Raw genomic sequence first — 20,047 nt, 5'->3', positions numbered from 1 at the left:
TAGATAATTGATTTTAACCCTTTCTTCCTTTAGTATTTACACATAAATATCTTTCTAAATCCTGTTTTAGCTGCATCTCATAAATTTCTATATGTTATGCTTTATTTGGTTTGAAATGTTTTCTAATTTCCCTTGTGATTTCTTCTTTACTGTTTAATTTCCAAATATTTGAGGCTTTTGTAGGTAACTTACTATACTGATTTCTAATTTAATCCATTGTGGTCTGAGAACATGTTGTGTAAAGTTTTCAGTCTTTTGAAATGTATTGAGACTTACCTTATGGTCCAGCACATTATCTATATGGATGAATGTTTCATATATACTTGAAAAGAATATTTTATATACAGTTGTTGAATATACTGTTCTGTAAATGTCAATTAGGACAGGTAGTTAATAATGCTGTTAAGATCTTCTGTATCTTTACTGATTTTTTTGAAAGATTGTTCAATCAATTATGGGAGTAGAGTGTTAAAATCTTCATCTCTTTCTTTAGTATTGTCAACTTTTCCTTTATGTATATTAAAATTTTCTCATTTAGGCCAGGCACAGTGGCTCACACCTGTAATCCCAGTACTTTGGGAGGCTGAGGCAGGTGGATCACTTGAGATCAGGAGTTTGAAACCAGCCTGGCCAACATGGTGAAACCTTGTCTCTACTGAAAATATAAGAATCATCCAGGCGTGGTGGCAGGTGCCTATAATCCCAGCTACTTGGGAGGCTGAGGCAGGAGAATCACTTGAACCCGGGAGATGGAGATTGCAGTGAGCCAAGATTACTCCACTGCACTCTAGCCTGGTCAACAGAGCAAGACTCCGTCTCACAAAAAAAAAAAAAGCTGGTTGTGGTGGCTCATCACTTTGGGAGGCCGAGGCGGGTGGATCACCTGAGGTTGGGGGTCGAGACCAGCCTGGCCACTGTGATGAAACCTCGTCTCTACTAAAAATACAAAAATAGTCTGGGATGGTGGTGGGCACCTGTAATCCCAGCTACTCAGGAGGCTGAGGCAGGACAATAGCTTGCACCTGGGAGGTGGAGGTTGCAGTGAGCCTAGATCGTGCCACTGCACTCCAGCCTGGATGACAGAGCAAGATTTTGTCTCAAAAAAAAAAAAAAATTCTCTTATTTGACACATACACATTTACAATTGTCATTGCTTCCTAATGTATTGACTCTTTTTTTTATCATCATGAAATCATAAGTAGTAGTAATCCTTATTTTGCAGTCTATTTTGTCTAATATTAATATAATCATTTCTTCCTCCCCTTCACTTTGAGGACTTTCTTCATATAGATTGTATTGGTTAGATAAACTTATTTTCCATAAAATTCATCCAATAAAATGAAATGTTGAAATTTCATAGTTGATCTTTAAATAATTTTTTTTTTTTTTTTTTTTTTTTGAGACGGAGTCTCACACTGTCGCCCAGGCTGGAGTGCAGTGGCGTGATTTCGGCTCAGTGCAAGCTCCACCTCCCAGGTTTACGCCATTCTCCTGCCTCAGCCTCCAGAGTAGCTGGGACTACAGGCACCCGCCACCATGCCCGGCTAATTTTTTGTATTTTTTAGTAGAGACGGAGTTTCACTGTGTTAGCCAGGATGGTCTCGATCTCCTGACCTCATGATCCGCCCGCCTCGGCCTCCCAAAGTGCTGGGATTACAGGCATGAGCCACCGCGCCCAGCCGATCTTTAAATTTTTTTTAAAAGTGTGAGTCCTGGTGATCATAATTTGTTCCATTTGTAGATTCCACTTACGGTAAATGTCATCTGGTTCTTTTTGGAGCAAACGCTGCCTACATTCCTCTTACATTCAGTTCTGTGGTATTTTGTTTCCAACAGAACAATAAACAAAAACAAACTCAGTGTCACCTGACAACAAAATTCAACGCAACTCCAAGGCAAAGAAAAGTAGTTTACTTCCAGGTTTTTTTAGATTTTTTTTTTTCTTGATTTTAAAAGAGGGGACAGAGTTGATTTGAATTTTATTAAGCACTGTTATTTGAACAATTGCTAGATCCTGATATCTAGCAATATCCAGGAAAATGTGCCTTTCTAAATGTTTGTCTTAGTTCATTATTTCTCAGTGAATGCCTGTGGAGACATGAAAGAATCCTATCTACAATAAGCAAAATATGTTTTGGGGTGTGATAACTGGTTTTCCTATTACAGAGGAGAAGAGTGGATATTTGTGTAAATAGTATGGCTGTTTGGCTGCCCAGTTCTAAAAACTAAGTTTTTCAGATCGGGTGTTCAAAAATTGGAACTACTGCTAGCTTGTTAGCTTCTTGCTCTTTCCACCTGAAGCAGGATTTCTCTATCTCAACACTGTTGGCATTTTGGTCTGGATTTTTTTTTTTCTGTTCTGTGCATTGTAGAATATTGAATGATTTGTATTCATTGGTAAATAGCTGCTGTCCTGACCCTCCTGAGTCTCGCCTGGCCCCCTTGTTCAGCACTCCCTAGTTCTGGCTACTTTGAGGACCCAGCTCTAGCATGGTGGGCTGTGTCTTTTCTGATTGGTTGTGGACCTGGGGTGCGAGTTGCTAACACTTTGAATACCAACTTGGATGTGAGGGAGGAAATACAGGATACAAATGAAAATGGGGGCTAGAACTTTTAGTCCAAAAATATTCTTAGGCTCTTCAGGCTACTCTGTTTTCAGGCTCTTCTTAAATATCAGGCTTCTATTTGTTGGCTAACATGAGAGTGACTTAAAATATTCAGACATATTTATTTATTTATTTTTTGAGGTGGAATCTCACTCTGTTGCCCAGGCTGGAGTGCAATGGCACAATCTTGGCTTACTGCAGCCTCCACCTCCTGGGTTCAAGCGATTCTCCTGCCTCAGCCTCCCAAGTGGCTGGGATTACAGGCACGTGCCACTGCGCCCGGCTGATTTTTGTATTTTTAGTAGAGACGGGGTTTCACCATGTTGGCCAGGCTGGTCTGGAACTCCTGACCTCAGGTGATCCACCTGCCTTGGCCTCCCAAAGTGCTGGGATTACAGGCATGAGCGACCATGCCTGGCCTCAGCCATACTGATTTAAAACTACACCTATACTACTACTGGGTACTCTTCAAATAACCAAACAAATGTTGAGCTTTCCAATATATGTTAAAAGTTGATAGAACAGAATTTGCCAGTTGAAAAAATAGTCCCACAATTAGTTCCTTTTGGAGCCCCTGAGATGAAAATTTCTGGTGAATTGAATTATTCAATTAGGTGTGACCCCATGGGCCTACCGTGGTGAAGTGGCATTCTCAAAAGAGGTCTGTCTAGAGGGCAGTGATAGCTAGCCTCAGGCCTTGGGCCTGATTGCACTGTATTGGCATGATTTGTATTGGCAGAGCAGTCTTCATAAAGAAGAGCCTGCAATAAGGCACACCTGCCAAGAGAATGCTTGTCGCCAAGAGAATGAAATGGAAAAGAGGGCCGGGCGTGGTAGCTCACACCTGTAATCCCCGCACTTTGGGAGGCCAAGGTGGGTGGATCACCTGAGGTCAGGGGTTTGAGACCAGCCTGGCCAACATGGTGAACTCCATCTCTACTAAAAATAAAAAAATTAGCCAGGCATGGTGGCGGGTGCCTATAATCCCACCTACTTGGGAGGCTGAGGCAGGAGAATCGCTTGAACGTGGGAGGCAGAGGTTGCAGTGAGCCAAGATCACACCGTTGCACTCCAGCCTGGGCAACAAGAGGGAAACTCCATTTCAAAAAAAAAAAGAAAGAAATCAAAAAGAGTACAGCATCATTAAAGATAAGAAAGAGGCCGGGCACAGTGGCTCACGCTTGTAATCACAGTACTTTGGGTGGCTGAGGCGGGCAGATCATTTGAGCCTGGGAGTTTGAGAGGGCATAGTGGGATGCACCTGTGGTCCCAGCTACTCAGGAGGCTAAGGTGGGAGGATCACCTGAGCCTGGAAGGTTGAGGCTTCAGTGAGACATGATTGCACCATTGCACTCCAGCCTGGATGACAGTGAGGCTTTGTCTCAAAAAAAAAAAAAAAAAAAGGAGGGGTGGGTCTTTTCTTGGAACTTTGAAATGCTCATTTTCAGATAGTGTATCTATAAACTGAAGACTAAATCTTAATTATTAATCTTATTAATAAATTTAATCATAAGTTTTAATGTCTATTTTTATGTATGTTAATATGTAAAATAAACTACCAAGTATTCTTTCAGAATCTTAGATGGGAAAAATTTTAACATATGTTCTAGCTATAAGATCCTTGATTTTTTAATGCAGCAATGAGGTATACTTAACTTCAGTTTCTAATGGGAGAAATAAAACCTGATTAACTTGCTTGAAATATTTGTGAGTTTTAAAATTGTGATCCTGGATAATAAGTAACTCTAATTTTGAAGTTGACCTAAACTGTGAATGAGCTATCCATTTTTACCTACACAATAGTATTGAGCAAGTCAACAGCCTCCGAGAGATCCAAGCACTGAGGCGCCTGAATCCGCACCCAAACATTCTTATGTTGCATGAAGTGGTTTTGTAAGTATATTTGGAGCTTGAAAAGTTATCTAAATTTGATGAAAATAATCTCTTTTTAAGAAAGAAAACCATGGTAGACATTTTGAATATTTACTTTGTAGCTCAGAGAGTAACCATTTTTACTTCATCTTACATCACATTTTTATTTGGAAAAATGTGCATCTGATTCTTTTTTATTATTATTATTTTTTAAGAAGCAGTCTCTCTCTCTGTCACCCAGGCTGGAGTGCAGTGGCGTGATCTCGGCTCACAAAAAACTCTGCCTCCCTGGTTCAAGCCATCTCCTGCCTCAGCCTCCCGAGTAGCTGGGATCACAGGCACCCACCACCACGCCCAGCTAATTTTTGTATTTTTAGTAGAGATGGGGTTTCACCATGTTGGCCAGGTTGGTTTCAAACTCCTGACCTCAGGTTATCCGCTCACCTTGGTCTCCCAAAATGCTGGGATTACGAGCATGAGCCACTGTGCCCGGCCGGCATCTCATTCTTAATTAATGTGGAAATGCCTTCATTTAGGTGACTCCACATCATAAAAGCATCCATCATGCAAACAGTTCATCTCCTGGAGCTCAGTTAGGCTGCTGAGGTCTTGAGTGTGAATTTTGACCTACTGGGAAAGCACTGTTTGTGTTATTTCAGGGATTGTACATTCTCACTCTGTCCCTGCCAGTTGCCATTTCTGAACAGTCTCCTGGTCTTTCTTACTGTAATTGATAACATTTCTGGGGATTTTTCATTTCTGTTCTAATTATAGAATAGTTTCCATAAGGCTTATCTATCAATCAAAAAGGCAGAGCACAGCTTGTCTCTCGGTGCCTGCCTGAGCCTGGGAAGCCTTCTTCCTGACAGCTCTGTGCTGTGCTTACAGACCTCACTGAACCAGGGAGTCAGGCTACAGGGTTTTGGGACCTTCTTTGCTGTGGGCTAGAATGGCACCGACACTCTGAGAGGGTGCACCTCAGTGTAGAAGCTTCGCTGTGGCTCCGGAGGGAGCCTGGCCTGTAAGATCGGCCAAGGAACTCCAGTTAAACTCCACTGCCAGTTAAAGTCTGGTAGATTTTAATCAGAGAATGAAACAGTTTTAAACTCAAAATGAAATGTCTTGTTATAACTGTGTGGGTTCCTGACCTGTAGCGTTGTTAGAAGTCAGTTTGGGCCAGGTCCAGAGACTGCAGTTTGTATGTAATAGTCTCAACACTGCATGCACGTCATGCACTTTCCACGCACTTTACAAAGTACTCTGTCCAGAATCTCACATGGGCCTCGTAACAACCGAGACCCCTTCCAGCCAGATTGGAGGCACCCAGAGTAGGGTCTGGGGTGATGCAGGCTCTTGCTCAGGACTCTGGGAACCCTTTAAGGGCCTGCTTGAACTCAGGAGAAGTTGGTGGCTCAGCCAGCAGTCTCTGTCCCCATTCTCTGTCAGCGGTGATATCACACCCTTGTGATGTGACTCGTTTTTCTCTTTTTCCCCTGACTGGTTTTTGGTTTTTACTCTTCCATTGTGATTTATCCCAATTACATGGAAGGAATTTAGCTAAATTAAAATTAAATTTGCAGTCATGAAGCACGAATTAATTTTCTTTCTTTCTTTCTTTTTTTTTTGACAGGGTCTCACTCTGTTGCCCAGGCTGGAGTACAGTGGTGCGATCTCAGCTCACTGCAACCTCCGCCTCCCGGGTTTAAGCTATTCTCCTCCTTCAGCCTCCCAAGCAGCTGAGACTACAGGCACACGCCACCACGCCCAGCTTTTGTATTTTTAGTAGAGATGGGGTTTCACCATGTTGGCCAGGCTGGTCTCAAACTCCTAACCTGAAGTGATCGACCACCTGGGCTCCCAAAGCGTTGGGATTACAGGCGTGAGCCACCACGCCTGGCCTCTTCTATTGTTTTGCTTACCCAACTCCCCAACCTTTTTCTTCTTTCTGCTGATAATTAATTATGTATTTTCAAGACATATCTGTTTTCAACTTCTAGAATTTTGTTCAAAGTTGGGTTTTGCTAGTATTTTTAGTTAATTTTATCTGAAATACTGATTTAAAATCAAAACCTTTACTGTTTCAGCAATTACACTGTAGTATTTGATGTGAGAGTGCCTTATGTTTACTAGAAATGTTTACAAATGAATTAAATATTGGATTATATTTTCTGATTAAGGCCAGAAAATTTATTTTAAAAACTTGCTTTCTTCTTCAGTGACAGAAAATCTGGTTCTCTTGCACTAATATGTGAATTTATGGACATGAATATTTATGAGCTAATACGAGGTACGTAGAATAATTTGAAGGCTAACCTAAGATCCTCTTTTAAGGCTTGTAATTCATATATGCTTAGTTGTTCTCAACATCATTAGTCATCATAGTGCTGTAGTTATATACAATACACAGTACAGGGTCACTTCATTCACCAGGAGGCATTTTTCTGACTGCTCATCTACTCAGAACAGGGCTGCAAACAAGAATGGAAGCCCCAGGCCCTCTGGGTGCCCATGTGATCTGGGGGAGAGTGGCGGGAGGCAGCAGGGGCAGCTCTGCTGCAGAGCGCCTGCAGCCAGCCCCACCGTGGGCATGTGTGTGCAGCCCCGCTGGCTTGGGGGCCTCTCTGCTCCCCAGATCTGCTGTTGCTCGACATTCTGTTCCATGCCTCTTAAGGCAGAGCTCTCCCTCCAGAATACTCCCCTGCACGTGAGGGAAGCTCCTAACATTTTCCAGGATGCTCGTTCATTCCCTTCTTCTGAACAATAAAGCACTGTTTAAGAGAGCGTGTTTGCCTGAGGTGACCTCAGTCAGGGCTGGTTTGAGATACTTATAGAGGTTGCCTGAGGGGAACAGGAGAAAAGGAGAGGCTGGCCCACACTTAGCCAATTGTTCCTGGGGGTCTGACCTAATGGTTGTGTTAGATGTCAGAACAAATGAACCTTGTATATCTCACTAAGAAAGTAAAGTAGCAAGTGTTATATTTTACAAATCACATTATACCTAGAGGAAGATAAAAAACAACTGTCCTACTGTCACATGAGTGACTACTTATGACTTGGAATAGAATTTTAGTGACAGCATCATAGATGATTTAGATGGTGTATTATCTTACAATTTGGGCCAAACTGAAGATGATGTGCTATGGAAAATTTTTAGATTGATAAACTATTTTTGTGATGAAGAAGACACTGATGTTGAAGATATACATGAAGAGTTCAAATAAAATTGTTTTTATGAAGTTGGATAGTGGAGAAAGCATTATATCAATATTTATCTTATATGTGACTTAAAATATGTGTGTGATAGTAAATTACTAACAAAATAAATAGCATAAGTAGCCAAGTTTTTCTACATCCATAAAAGTTGATGTATATAAAGCTGGGTGCAGTGGCTCATGCCTATAATCCTAGCACTTTAGGAGGGAGGCCAGTGCGGTTGGATCACTTGAGGTCAGGAGTTCAAGACCAGCCTGACTAACAAGGTGAAACCCTGTCTCTACTAAAAAATACACACAAAAAAATTAGCCAGGCATGGTGGTGTGTGCCTGTAGTCCCACCTACTCAGGAGGCTGAGGCAGGAGAATCGATTGAACCTAGGAGGCGGAGGTTGCAGTGAGCTGAGATCGTTCCACTGCACTCCAGCCTGGGCGACAGAGCGAGACTCTGTCTCAAAAAATAAAAATAAAGGCGGGGGGCTGGGCGCGGTGGCTCACGCCTGTAATCTCAGCACTTTGGGAGGCTGAGGTGGGCGGATCACGAGGTCAGGAGATCGAGACCATCCTGGCTAACACAGTGAAACCCCGTCTCTATTAAAAATACAAAAAAATTAGCCAGGCGTGGTGGCGGGCGCCTGTAGTCCCAGCTACTTGGGAGGCTGAGGCAGGAGATGGCATAACAAGAGGTGGAGCTTGCAGTGAGCCAAGATCATGCCACTGCACTCCAGCCTGGGCAACAGAGCGAGACTCCGTCTCAAAAAAAAAAATAAATAAAATAAAAAAAAATAAAAAAGGCCGGGCGTGGTGGTTTATGCCTGTAATCCCAGCACTTTGGGAGGCTGAGGCAGGTGGATCACTTGAGGTCAGGAGTTCAAGACCAACCTGGCCAATATGGCGAAACCTTGTCTCTGCTAAAAATACAAAACAAATTAGCCGGGCGTGGTGGCATGTGTCTGTAGTCCCAGCTACTTGGGAGGCTGAGGCAGGAGAATCGCTTGAAGCTGGGAGGCAGAAGTTGCAGTGAGCCGAGATCGTGCCACTGCACTCCAGCCTAGACATCACAGCGAGACTCCATCTCAAGAGAAAATAAAAAAATAAAAATAAAAGTCAACAAGAAGGGAGAATTTTTGGCAAGTTGCTGTGTGTTTAGACGCTTGAGAAAGCTTTGTTTTTATATATATATATATATATATTTTTTTTTTTTTTTTTTGAGACAGAGTCTCACTCTGCCAGTGGTGCGATCTCAGCTCACTGCAACCTCTGCCTCCCAGGTTCAAGAGATTCTCCTGCCTCAGCCTCCCAAGTAGGTGGGACTACAGGCATGTGCTACCATACTTGGCCTTTTTTTTTTTTTTTTTTTTTTTTTTTAGGCGGAGTCTCGCTCTGTTGCCAGGCTGAGTGTAATGGTGCAATCAGCTCACTGCAACCTCTGCCTCCCAGGTTTAAGCGATTCTCCTGCCTTAGCCTCCTGAGTAGCTGGGACTACAGGCGCATGCCACCACGCCCAGCTATTTTTTTGTATTTTTAGTACTGACGGGGTTTCACCATGTTGGCCAGGATGGCCTTGATCTCTTGACCTTGTGATCTGCCTGTCTCGGCCTCCCAAAGTGCTAGGATTACAGGCATGAGCCACCGCGCCCAGCCAATTGTTTTGTATTTTTAGTAGAGACGAGGTTTCACCTTGTTAGCCAGGATGGTCTCAATCTCCTTGACCTTGTGATCCACCTTTCTCGGCCTCCCAAAGTGCTGGGATTATAGGCGTGAGCCACTGCGCCCAGCCTTAGAATATATGTATTTTTAGGATACATTTATATGTATTTTCAGTAGTAGAGGAATTGTATAATTGAAGAAATTGAATCTATTTCTTTCAATAACTGTCTACAGCGATTGTAGAAAACAGACCTCGCAGTAGACCTCCGTTCATTATATAAATATTGTCTTCCGTAGGCCAGGCAGTGTGTTCAGTGCACCAACTCTGAGATGCTGTGAGCAATACGGAGCATCCTAGGTTCAGAGATCTTAAAATGTAAGGAGAGTGGCCAACAGTGCTTGTAGGGTAGTAAATATTGAAATATGCATCCTGATTTTAGAGTTGGTAAAATTTGAAAAAAAAGGCTGTCCTAGAATTGATGAAATATAATGATAATAGCTAACAGTTCATGAATGGTACCCATATGGCCAGGCACTGTTCTTAATACTTTATAGGAATTAACTCATTTTAACCTTCCAACAACCCTGTCAGGCATATACGGTTACTTTTTATTTTTTTAAGATGGAGTCTCACTCTGTCACCAGGCTGGAGTGCAGTGGCACGATTTCTGCTCACTGCAACTTCCACCTCGTGGGTTCAAGCAGTTCTCCTGCCTCAGCCTCCCAAGCAGCTGGGACTACAGGAGCATGCCACCATGCCCAGCTAATTTTTTTTTTTTTTTTTTTTTTTTGAGATGGAGTTTTACTCTTTTTGCCCAGGCTGGAGTGCAATGGCGTGATCTCGGCTCACTGCAGCCTCTGCCTCCCGGGTTCAAGTGATTCTCCTGCCTTAGCCTCCCAAGTAGCTGGGATTACAGGCATGCGCCACCACCCCAGCTAATTTTGTATTTTTAATAGAGATGGGGTTTTTCTATGTTGGTCAGGCTGGTCTTGAACTCCCGACCTCAGGTGATCCGCCCACCTTGACCTCCCAAAGTGCTGGGATTACAGGCGTGAGCCACCGCGCCTGGCTAAGTTTTGTATTTTTAGTAGAGACAGGTTTCACCATGTTGGCCAGGATGGTCTCGATCTCTTGACCTCGTGATCTGCCCGCCTTGGCCTCTCAAAGTGCTGGGATTACAAGCATGAGCCACTGTACCTGGCCCAGATACTGTTATTATCCTCATTTGAAACATGAGGACATTGAGGCATGGGGAGATAAGTTGCTTGTCCAAGGTTATATACCTAGTAAGTGGTAGAACTGGGGCTGAACCTAGATAACCTGATCCTGGAGTGCATGTTCTTAACCACCATACATATCACCTCATGACAACCCTATGTGGTTGGCACTATTATGATTCCCATTTTACAGATGAGGGAGTTGAGTCTTGAAGGATTAAGTAATAATCCAAAATTAAGCTGTTAATAAATGGCAGAACTAGGACTTAAACTCAAGCCTGACTCTGAAATCCTAAGCATTAAGCTCTGTTGCTGCCCTGGGTCTCTATTTCTGGGCCCAGCTCAGTGCCTTAAATGAGTAGAGGCACCTAATTATTTACGGTTGTTGATGATGATGCTGCTTTAGTGAAAACTGAATCACTCACTAAGGCTTTAGATACCAGAATGGCAATTTTTATGACTTAAATTGCTGCTCTCAGGTTATTAGAATATTGAGGAGCACTATTAAAGACTAAAGAAGAAGATAATAATGAAATAAGGGAACGACCACACAGCCATTATTGAATTGTCTGCTTTACAGCAGTGTGCAAGGTCTGGCAAGAACTGGGAAGATAAAGAAGCAGCATGTCAGATGCATGTTTTTTATATTGAAAGAGTATATAGTCTTTTTGTTTTTTTTTTTCTTGAGATGGAGTCTCACTCTGTTGCCCAGGCTGGAGTGCAATGGCACGATCTTGGCTCACTGCATCCTCCGTCTCCTGGGTTCAAGCGATTCTCCTGCCTCAGCCTCCCGAGTAGCTGGGATTACAGGTGCCCGCCACCATGTCCGGCTAATTTTTTGTATTTTCAGTACAGACAGGGTTTCACTATGTTGGCCAGGCTGTCTCAAACTCCTGACCTCGTGATCTGCCCGCCTCAGCCTCCCAAAGTGCTGGGATTATAGGCGTGAGCCACCGCGCCCAGCCTGAAAGAGTATATAGTGTAGTGTCCACATAAACTATATGAGAGTGATATCATAAGAGAAAAGGAATGGCTGGGGTAGACTTCTCTTTGTTGAACAGGTGTCGGATGAGGCGGAGACGGCGCGGGCTGGGAAAATAAGGCTTTCCTGGAGGAGTGGTGGAATTGGACAGGTGCGGGAGAGGATGTCCCATTTGCAGTGACGTGCCATGGGCTATTCCAGAGGCAGGGACATGGTGGGGAACACAGCAGACACAGGTCCCACCCATGTGGAGCTCACACTTGATGAGGAGAGACAGGAAACAAATGAAGAAATTATCAAGAATATCAGTCAAAATGATCAAGAATTCCAGATAGGGATAAGTGCTGTCAGTGAATAAAACAGGCCAGTGTGTTAGAGAGTGATGAGGATAGAGTACTTCAGGCAGAGGGACAGCCAGTGCAAAGGCCCTGAGGCCACCGTGAGGGAAGAGGCCCATGTGGCTGGAGGACATGGAGGAGAGTTGCAGGAAACGGAGTAGGCAGGCATCAATGAGGCTGGTAGGGTGAGGGTAAGAATTTTCATTACTCTAAGTTCAATGGGAAGCCATTATTGGGCTTTAAAGCAAGGGAGAGGTGGTTTTCAATTGGTGTTTAGACCAGTGTTTCCAAAACGATCACAGAAGACCAGTTGTTTTATTTCTAATCTATTGCAGACCAGAATTTTTGTAAAATATAGTAAAAATGAATTACCAGAAAAGTGATCACGTGCTTAGATGTCACAGCATGTCAAATTGCTATAAGTGGTTCTAAACAGGTATTTTTTTTTTTTTTTTTTTTTTTGAGACAGAGTCTCACTCTATTGGCAGGCTGGAGTGCAGTGGCGTGATCTCTGCTCACTGTGACCTCTGCCTCCCGGATTCAAGCAATTCTCCTGCCTCTGGCTCCCAAGTAGCTGGGACTACAGGTGCGCGCCACCACGCCCGGCTAATTTTTGTGTTTTTGGTAGAGACGGGGTTTCACCATGTTGGCCAGGATGGTCTCGATCTCTTGACCTTGTGATCCGCCCACCTCGGCCTCCCAAAGTGCTGGGGTTACAGGCGTGAGCCACTGCGCCCAGCCCTAAACAGTTATTCTTAATTTATGTCATCTCCTCTTAGACCAGTAACAAACAGTCCCTGAACCATCATCAGCTCATGGACTGTGCTTTGAGTAGCATCTTTTTAGAAGGAATTCTCCAGTTGCTGTTTAAAGAGTAAATGTGCTGTAGGTGGATGTGTTGGTTCTCCCTTTTAGTTGCAAATAACAGCCTCCCCGATTCTCTGATTAACTCAAGAGGGGTTACTCTGTGATATGGATAGATTGCCAGAATTGTTGGGAGGACTGAAGAAGCAGACTCTGGGCTTGGCCTATAGGCCAAGTTGTGAGAGTTGCTTCTCACAACTCTGCTCTCCATGATGAGGCTGCTGGCCCTGCCGCTGACAACGCTCTGCAGAATAAAGCTGCTGCAGCTACCAGGCCTGGAATCATGCCTCTTCTGTCAGGATCAGGAGGCAGCCGTGATCCATGCCCTCAGAATGGATGCCTTCCATCCTCTCATTTGCCACACCTGGGCCAGAAGCATCTTTCCCAAGTGTTCCCATTTAGGCGGAGCCTAAGTCACATCTGGAACACTCAGCTGCAAGGCAGCATGAAGAATGTCATTTGGACGTTCAGGCCTGGCATGCTAGATGGGGGTTTGGGGTAGGTCCTGAGCAAGCCAATCTGCGGGTGTGCCACGAAGGCAAGAGTGGTGTGGGAGCCTGGGGAAGGGATGGCGAAGGCCCTTTGCCTGCCACTCTCTCTGGATGAATGTCTCTGAATTCTTCTTTGGCGTGAGTTAGTAATTGGGGTGAATAGAGAATGGCTGCCCACCAGCGATCCTAGTTTGTGTATTTGGGTGCATGTGCTTATGGCTCTGGGCTCATGCCATCTGCAATAGGAAAGCCTGTCTTGGAATTTATGAAGGAAAAACTGTAAAGGAGGTTTAGTTTCCCTCATAATCTGACTATAGAGGCAGCTACTCTTTTACAAAATTGTATCTGATTCTGCTCTTTTTTTTTTTTTTTTTTTTTAACTGTTTCAAGTTAAATTCATAGGGCCAGGTGCAGTGGCTCACGTGTGTAGTCCCAACACTTTGGGAGGCCAAGGCGGGAGGATTGCTTGAGCACAGGAGTTTGAGACTAGCCTGAGACTCTGTACCAAAAAAAAATTTTTTTTTTGGTACAGAGTCTCACTCTGTCGCCCAGGCTGGAGTGCAGTGGGGTGATCTCGGCTCACTGCAAGCTCCGCCTCCCGGGTTCACGCCATTCTCCTGCCTCAGCCTCCCGAGTAGCTGGGACTACAGGTACCCACCACCACTAAATTAGCCCTGCTAATTTTTTTTTGTATTGTTAGTAGAGACGGGGTTTCATCGTGTTAGCCAGGATGGTCTCAATCTCCTGACCTCGTGATCCGCCTGCCTCAGCCTCCCAAAGTGCTGGGATTACAGGCTTTTTAATCTGCTTTTTAAAAGACTTCTAGGTGATTATGAAGATTGGATAGATTAGACTTTTCCTAAAAGATTCCACGTTTCCCAAGTTCAAGTTCAGATGACTCTAATGACAATTTTATGATACGAGTAAGATTTGAATGTGTGGACATGGCTGGGAAGGGCATTCCTGGAATGGAACATCATGAATATAGGTACGAAGCAGGCGAGCTTCGGGAGCAACCAGAGAAGAGTCCATGAGGGAATTCACCTGAGCATTCGATAAACAAGAAGGGTGTGGTGGGGGCATGGTTCTCGAAGCTAGGACCCAAGACTAGTAGCTGCACCTGGGCTCTAGTTAGGCGACTATGAGGCCCCACTGCAGACCTTCTGAATCAGAAATGTGGGTGGAGATGGGGAGGGACAGTATGTGTCTTAGCAACCCACTCGTGGGAGTCTGAGAACCCTTTTGGTGGAGAGGAATTGGTTGAAGGAGGTCTTGAGTGCCAGGGTAAGTCGGGGGCAGTGAGACTGGGTTTGATCACAGGACCCAGGAGCACCTGATGAGATGAAATTCCAGCAGCTTCATCCTGCTGCGTGTGTGAAGGAGAATGGAAAGTTGCTTTCTTTTCATCTGTTATAGATATTAGTTTAATAAGATTCCAGAATTATCAGCTTGGGAAAGCTGATAAAGGTCTTATTTTTGATTCTTTTGATTTTAATTCTGGAAAATTGATGATAAATCATGTGAAACAATAAAAAGATGATAGTATGACACAAAAAAGTTAATTGCAGCCAGGTGCAGTGGCTCAAGCCTGTAATCTCAGCACTTCGGGAGGCCGAGGCGGGCGGATCACGAGGTCAGGAGTTCAAGACCAGCCTGGTCAACATAGTGAAACCCCGTCTCTACCAAAAATACAAAAAAATTATCAGGGTGTAGTGGTGGCGGGTGCCTGTAATTCCAGCTACTTGAGAGGCTGAGGCAGGAGAATCGCTTGAACCTGGGAGGTGAAGGTTGCAGCGGGCGGAGATCGTACCAATGTACTCCAGCCTGGGTGACAGTGCGAGACGTCATCCCAAAAAAAAGAAAAAGCTAATTGCACCTAGACATTTTACAATTTAAATTCTATTATTTGTAAAATAATTCTTGTTAAGTAGAGAAAAAGAATAATTTTAATTTTTCAAAAGAAATTGTAAACTTAGGACCAAAAGTGTCAAATGGTGTATGTGCTCATGGAGGGAGGAAGCGGATTTCCAGACTGTTAGGTGAACATGGTCATTGTGCAGATTTAAAACTTAATAACTTAAAACACACTTTGAAAATTAAAATCAAGTAAAATTGACATCTTCTGGAACAGGGGTAAACTGTGATGCTGGGTGTGTGGTATGAAGTCTTCAAACACAGTAGAAAGCTGCGGGCACCAAGGCACAGCCAGCCCAGGTGCTGAGTACAGGGCAGCTGCAGGGGGGACTGTGCCAGCCACGCTAAACGGCCTCTCCTGTGAAAGAAGACATGTGGACCGAGACTGAAAGCAGTTGAACTGCTTCTTGAACTGTGATCTATCCCCCTTTAAAGTGGACATCTCCACATAAACAGGAAAGCCTAGCGGAACACTGGGTTGACAAGTGACTCCTAACATTTTCATAATCAGCGTAGGCTGAAGGACAGCGTCCTGGAAGGCCTCCGAGGCCGGCTGAGGCTGTCAGACCATGCTACTTGTGCGACGATTGCTCAGTGCTGTTCCCACTGAAACCATAGCACATGCGCTCTGAATGTTCACAGAGCTGTGGCCAATGTTGGAGGTGACGCACGTGCTAATTGCCCCGATTTCATCCTTACACATTGTATGTATGGATCAAAATAACACTCTCTGGGTCCCATGAATAGGTACAATTACTACATTTCCACTAAAAATAAAAGGAAAAAAATTATCAACAATTCTGTCATTCTTCAGTAACGTTTGTTGTTTATTAATTTTTTAATTGGCAATTTCCCAAACCTGCTTCACCTGTTTCAAAACTCAGAAAAACCATGTGTGCTAGAGCAGCAGCAGAGTCACTGTGCAGCTGATAGAGCTGACTCGCCCGGGGCTTCCAAAACAGGCCCTTGCGGTGTCTCCACCATGTTTATAGATTTTGTTAAATTTGCAAAAATAAGATATTTCAACCACAAAGTTAAGACTGCCATCTCTTCTATTTTAACCTCTCCTATGTCATATTTCCCGCCTTAGCGTAACCGTGAAGTAGCCATGGACATATCTGGAATCTTGTTAAGGGTTGGCTGGGATACATTTATATGCTTTGCAGTCTCTTCCAGTATTAATAGTTACATTATTGCTGGCCATCTCATTCGGGATGTCTTCTAGGAATACTCTGAATATGGTCAATTCAAAGATTAAAGAGCACTCACTCCATAGAAAACTTGAAATATGAAATCTTATAGCTCTGATATGAAAGAAACTTAGCAGTTTCCCCAGATTTGACTACAATTCTAAAAATTACATGGTGCTACTAACACATAGTTGAGGATGTAAAAGAAACCTCTATAAACTGCCAAAAAGAAAAATAAAAAGGGATTTTCCTTTAAAAATGTATGTGCTATGTAATTTTAAATGAGATCATGCCATTATACAGATTGTTTTTTTTGGACGGAGTTTTGCTCCTGTTGCCCAGGCTGGAGTGCAATGGTGCCATCTCGGCTTGCTGCAACCTCTACCTCCTGGGTTCAAGTGATTCTCCAGCCTCAGCCTCCCAAGTAGCTGGGATTACAGGCACCCGCCACCATACCTGGCAAATTTTTGTATTTTTAGTAGACATGGGGTTTCACCATGTTGGCCAGGCTGGTCTCAAACTCCTGATCTCGTGATCCACTCACCTCAGCCTCCCAAAGTGCCAGGATTACAGGTGTGAGCCACCGCCCCTGGCCAGTATATGGAATTTTAAATGGTATGTTTTGTAGGTACACTACATATTTCCTAAGACTACTTCAGATTATTTTTTACAGGGGATTTTCACACATCATTAAATAAAAATGGATTATTTTTGTTTCAAAAAAGAGGATATGTACCATCCAGTAACCATGTTTGCCTATTTCTTTGATTGTACAGGGAGAAGATACCCATTATCAGAAAAAAAAATTATGCATTATATGTACCAGTTATGTAAGTCCCTGGATCATATTCACAGGTATGCTCTTGGAGATTTGACAGCTCTGAAATTAATAAAATGTGTTAACATTCAGATTCAAGAATTTGAATAAATGAAGTGTAATTCTATTTTTCCTTCTATACTGAATGCAGAAATGGAATATTTCACAGAGATGTAAAACCAGAAAATATACTAATAAAGGTAAGAGCTTTTACATGAAAGCTAGGTATCAGAATAAAAGTTGAACAGAAAATCTTTCCCTGAAAGCTTTTCCCCTCCTACCGGAGGAACTTTCAGTCCATGCAGCTAGACAGCCTGTTTGTTACAGTAATTTTTTCCCCTCTCAGGTTGTAAAAAATGGTTTATTTAATAAATGCCATCAACATAACTGACTGCACCTGGAAGAAAATAATAGAAAGCACCATTTTCACACTTCAGACAAAAATGAACCCTATTCAGACGGCCGTTCAAACCTTCTAGAGGGAAATGTGGCAGAGGCAAGATTTGAGCTCAGGTCTGTCTCACTTCCAAGCCACTAAACTACCTGTGTTTAAACCGTATAATTTGCTGTTTCCCAGCACCTGTCACTGGCTGTCAGCAGGGTCCTCTGAGGCTGTGTGGCTAAAAGAGCCCTTGCTGGGCAAGCTGGCAGCATGACCGGACAGACGACTAGTGTGTGTCATTTGTTTGTAGAAGCGCCGCGAGTTAACCATTTTCCAAACCTGTAGACATTTTGGAAATATATGTAAAACATAGCCAGAATATTTGTAAACCTGTTCCACTGAATAGACACATCACTTCCTCATCTGCTGGAGGCACTTTCAGGTGCTCATAAAGCCAGTAATTTGTATTTTACAGACTACTTTAGATGTTAGTAATTTTCCTGCTGGTGCATAAATATTTGGAATGGTTTGTATTACGATAGCCACATAATGGGACGTTACTTGTCCTTGCTTCTCTCCCCTTCCAGCAGGATGTCCTGAAATTAGCGGACTTTGGCTCCTGCCGGAGTGTCTATTCCAAGCAGCCGTACACAGAATACATCTCCACCCGCTGGTACCGGGCCCCGGAGTGTCTCCTCACCGACGGGTTCTACACGTACAAGATGGACCTGTGGAGCGCCGGCTGTGTGTTCTACGAGATCGCCAGGTAGCACCAGGCCAGGCTCCTGCCTGGTTCCTGCAGTGGAGGGGCAGGGCAGCCAGGCTCATGCTCCTTCCCTTACAATCCAGGTGTCATGGTCATTCTGGTTTTTCTTTCTGTTTTACTGTTTTTAATTTAACAGAAAATTGACTAGGCTTTCATTTTACTTGTTGTACATATTTGGCCTTGCCTGCCCTTCCCGGAGAAGAGCAGCAGCCCTCAGTTGTTCTCCTTCCCGCACACCCTGGTGGTGTGGGCAGCTGCCTCCTTGGGCTTGCCATGTGGTGTTTGATGGGGCTGCTGTGGGGAGGGGTGAGCCAGGCCTCCCCTGAGATGTGCAGTCATATCAAGTAGGGTGCCCTGGCCACAGGTGTGAGGATGAGGCACCTTCTGGCACAGCTGGACTCTAGAAAGCCCCAATCCCACCCCTCCCTGCTTCAGCCTCCAAACTTCCCACTCCCTCCAGCCTTTGGGAAGGAGCAATGGCCCAGGGACGAGGAGATGGGGGCTGGTCCCACTCCAAGGTGAATAGTGTTGAGTTGAAGAAGCGCACGGGGGTGGAGGGCTGCACCTCTTGCTCCCAGTGGGTCTCCAGGCAAGTGGCAGTGAGGTTAAGGTCTGGGGGCGCATCTGAGGGGTCAAAGTCTGGTCCCGCCTGCTCAACAGACTGCTGCAGAAATGCACTTCAGGACATACTCTCCTTTGATCCAGATGGTTCATACTGGTAACTTTTCATTTTGGAAAGCTGAATGGCAATTTCACTGCAGCCAGAAGTGTCAACCAAGAGTCCCTTCTCATGAGCCCGGGTCCTGTGAGTTCATCTGGAGGGGGCAGATGTCAGGAGCACAAGGCCACCTGCATCTCACCAGCACACAAGATGGCCCATGGTGCACCAAGTCACCGAACTGGACTGAGGCACTCATCTCCCCACTTGGAGCTGTTTCCTGCTCACCCACATTTCCTCCTCTCTCCTTTAGTCATAAGATCCTGCCGTTTTCTGGAATAGAAGCTAGGCCTACCACCAGAGCTGTATTTTAAAATATTATTTGTGGCATGTAATATGAATTGAATTTATTTATACAGATTTAAAATCTTTATTTTTATTTATTTTCTTGAGATGGAGTTTTGCTCTTGTTGCCTAGGCTGGAGTGTAATGGTGTCATCTCGGCTCACCGCAGCTTCCACCTCCCGGGTTCCAGCGATTCTCCTGCCTCAGCCTCCTGAGTAGCTGGGATTACAGGCATGCACCACCACGCCCGGCTAATTTTGTATTTTTAGTAGAGATGGGGTTTCTCCATGTTGGTCAGGCTGGTCTCGAACTCCCGACTTCAGGTGATCTGCCCGCCTCAGCCTCCCAAAGTGCTGGGATTACAGGCATGAGCCACCGCGCCCAGCACAGGTTTAAAATCTTGTTCCCACAATTCCAAAATCTATAAAAGCTCTGGAAACCAAAAGATTTCTTGGGACTCATTTGTTGACAAAACCTGACCTGCCTCACCCTGAATTTGTCAGCAAAACTCCCCTTGGCTGATGGGAGGCTCACTGTGGGGTTATTTATCATGGTTACTGTGAATTAGTCACATTTCACCACAGACATCATGCTGGACAGATGACGGAATGTGGATCTGTCTTTTGCCTCTTAGAAAACATGTCGGACCTATTGGTAAAGTGGAAACAGAAAGGTCAAGCACGAGGGGGAGAGGAGCCTCCCAGCAGCTAAGGTCGCTGCACACGCCAGGCTGAGTTCCTCG

The 20,047-nt window shown here is 44.3% G+C and overlaps 1 protein-coding gene across 11 annotated transcripts in view; it reads left to right on the top strand.

The window, feature by feature from the left end:
* Window positions 1-20,047, top strand: part of MOK (MOK protein kinase) — an 81,652-nt gene that overhangs the window by 36,230 nt on the left and 25,375 nt on the right. For 6 of the 11 annotated variants that reach the window (XR_008493653.2, XM_054448429.2, XM_054448431.2 and 3 more), the window contains exons 3-7: window positions 4,410-4,499; window positions 6,695-6,765; window positions 17,114-17,192; window positions 17,306-17,354; window positions 18,124-18,302. Coding sequence is in view for 9 of the 11 variants with exons in the window: in XM_054448429.2 (XP_054304404.2) it covers window positions 4,410-4,499; window positions 6,695-6,765; window positions 17,114-17,192; window positions 17,306-17,354; window positions 18,124-18,302 (468 nt within the window). In the remaining 2 variants the exon portion in view is untranslated. Of the gene's footprint in view, window positions 1-4,409; window positions 4,500-6,694; window positions 6,766-17,113; window positions 17,193-17,305; window positions 17,355-18,123; window positions 18,303-19,458; window positions 19,537-20,047 lie in introns of those variants that run through there. The other 5 variants (XM_054448430.2, XM_054448433.2, XM_054448432.2 and 2 more) reach the window with 5 other exon arrangements.

Source organism: Pongo pygmaeus, chromosome 15, assembly GCF_028885625.2.
Source record: "Pongo pygmaeus isolate AG05252 chromosome 15, NHGRI_mPonPyg2-v2.0_pri, whole genome shotgun sequence".
Lineage (NCBI taxonomy): Eukaryota > Metazoa > Chordata > Mammalia > Primates > Hominidae > Pongo > Pongo pygmaeus.
Note: the sequence above shows the minus strand (reverse complement) of the source record. Positions and strands in the feature narration are given on the sequence as shown.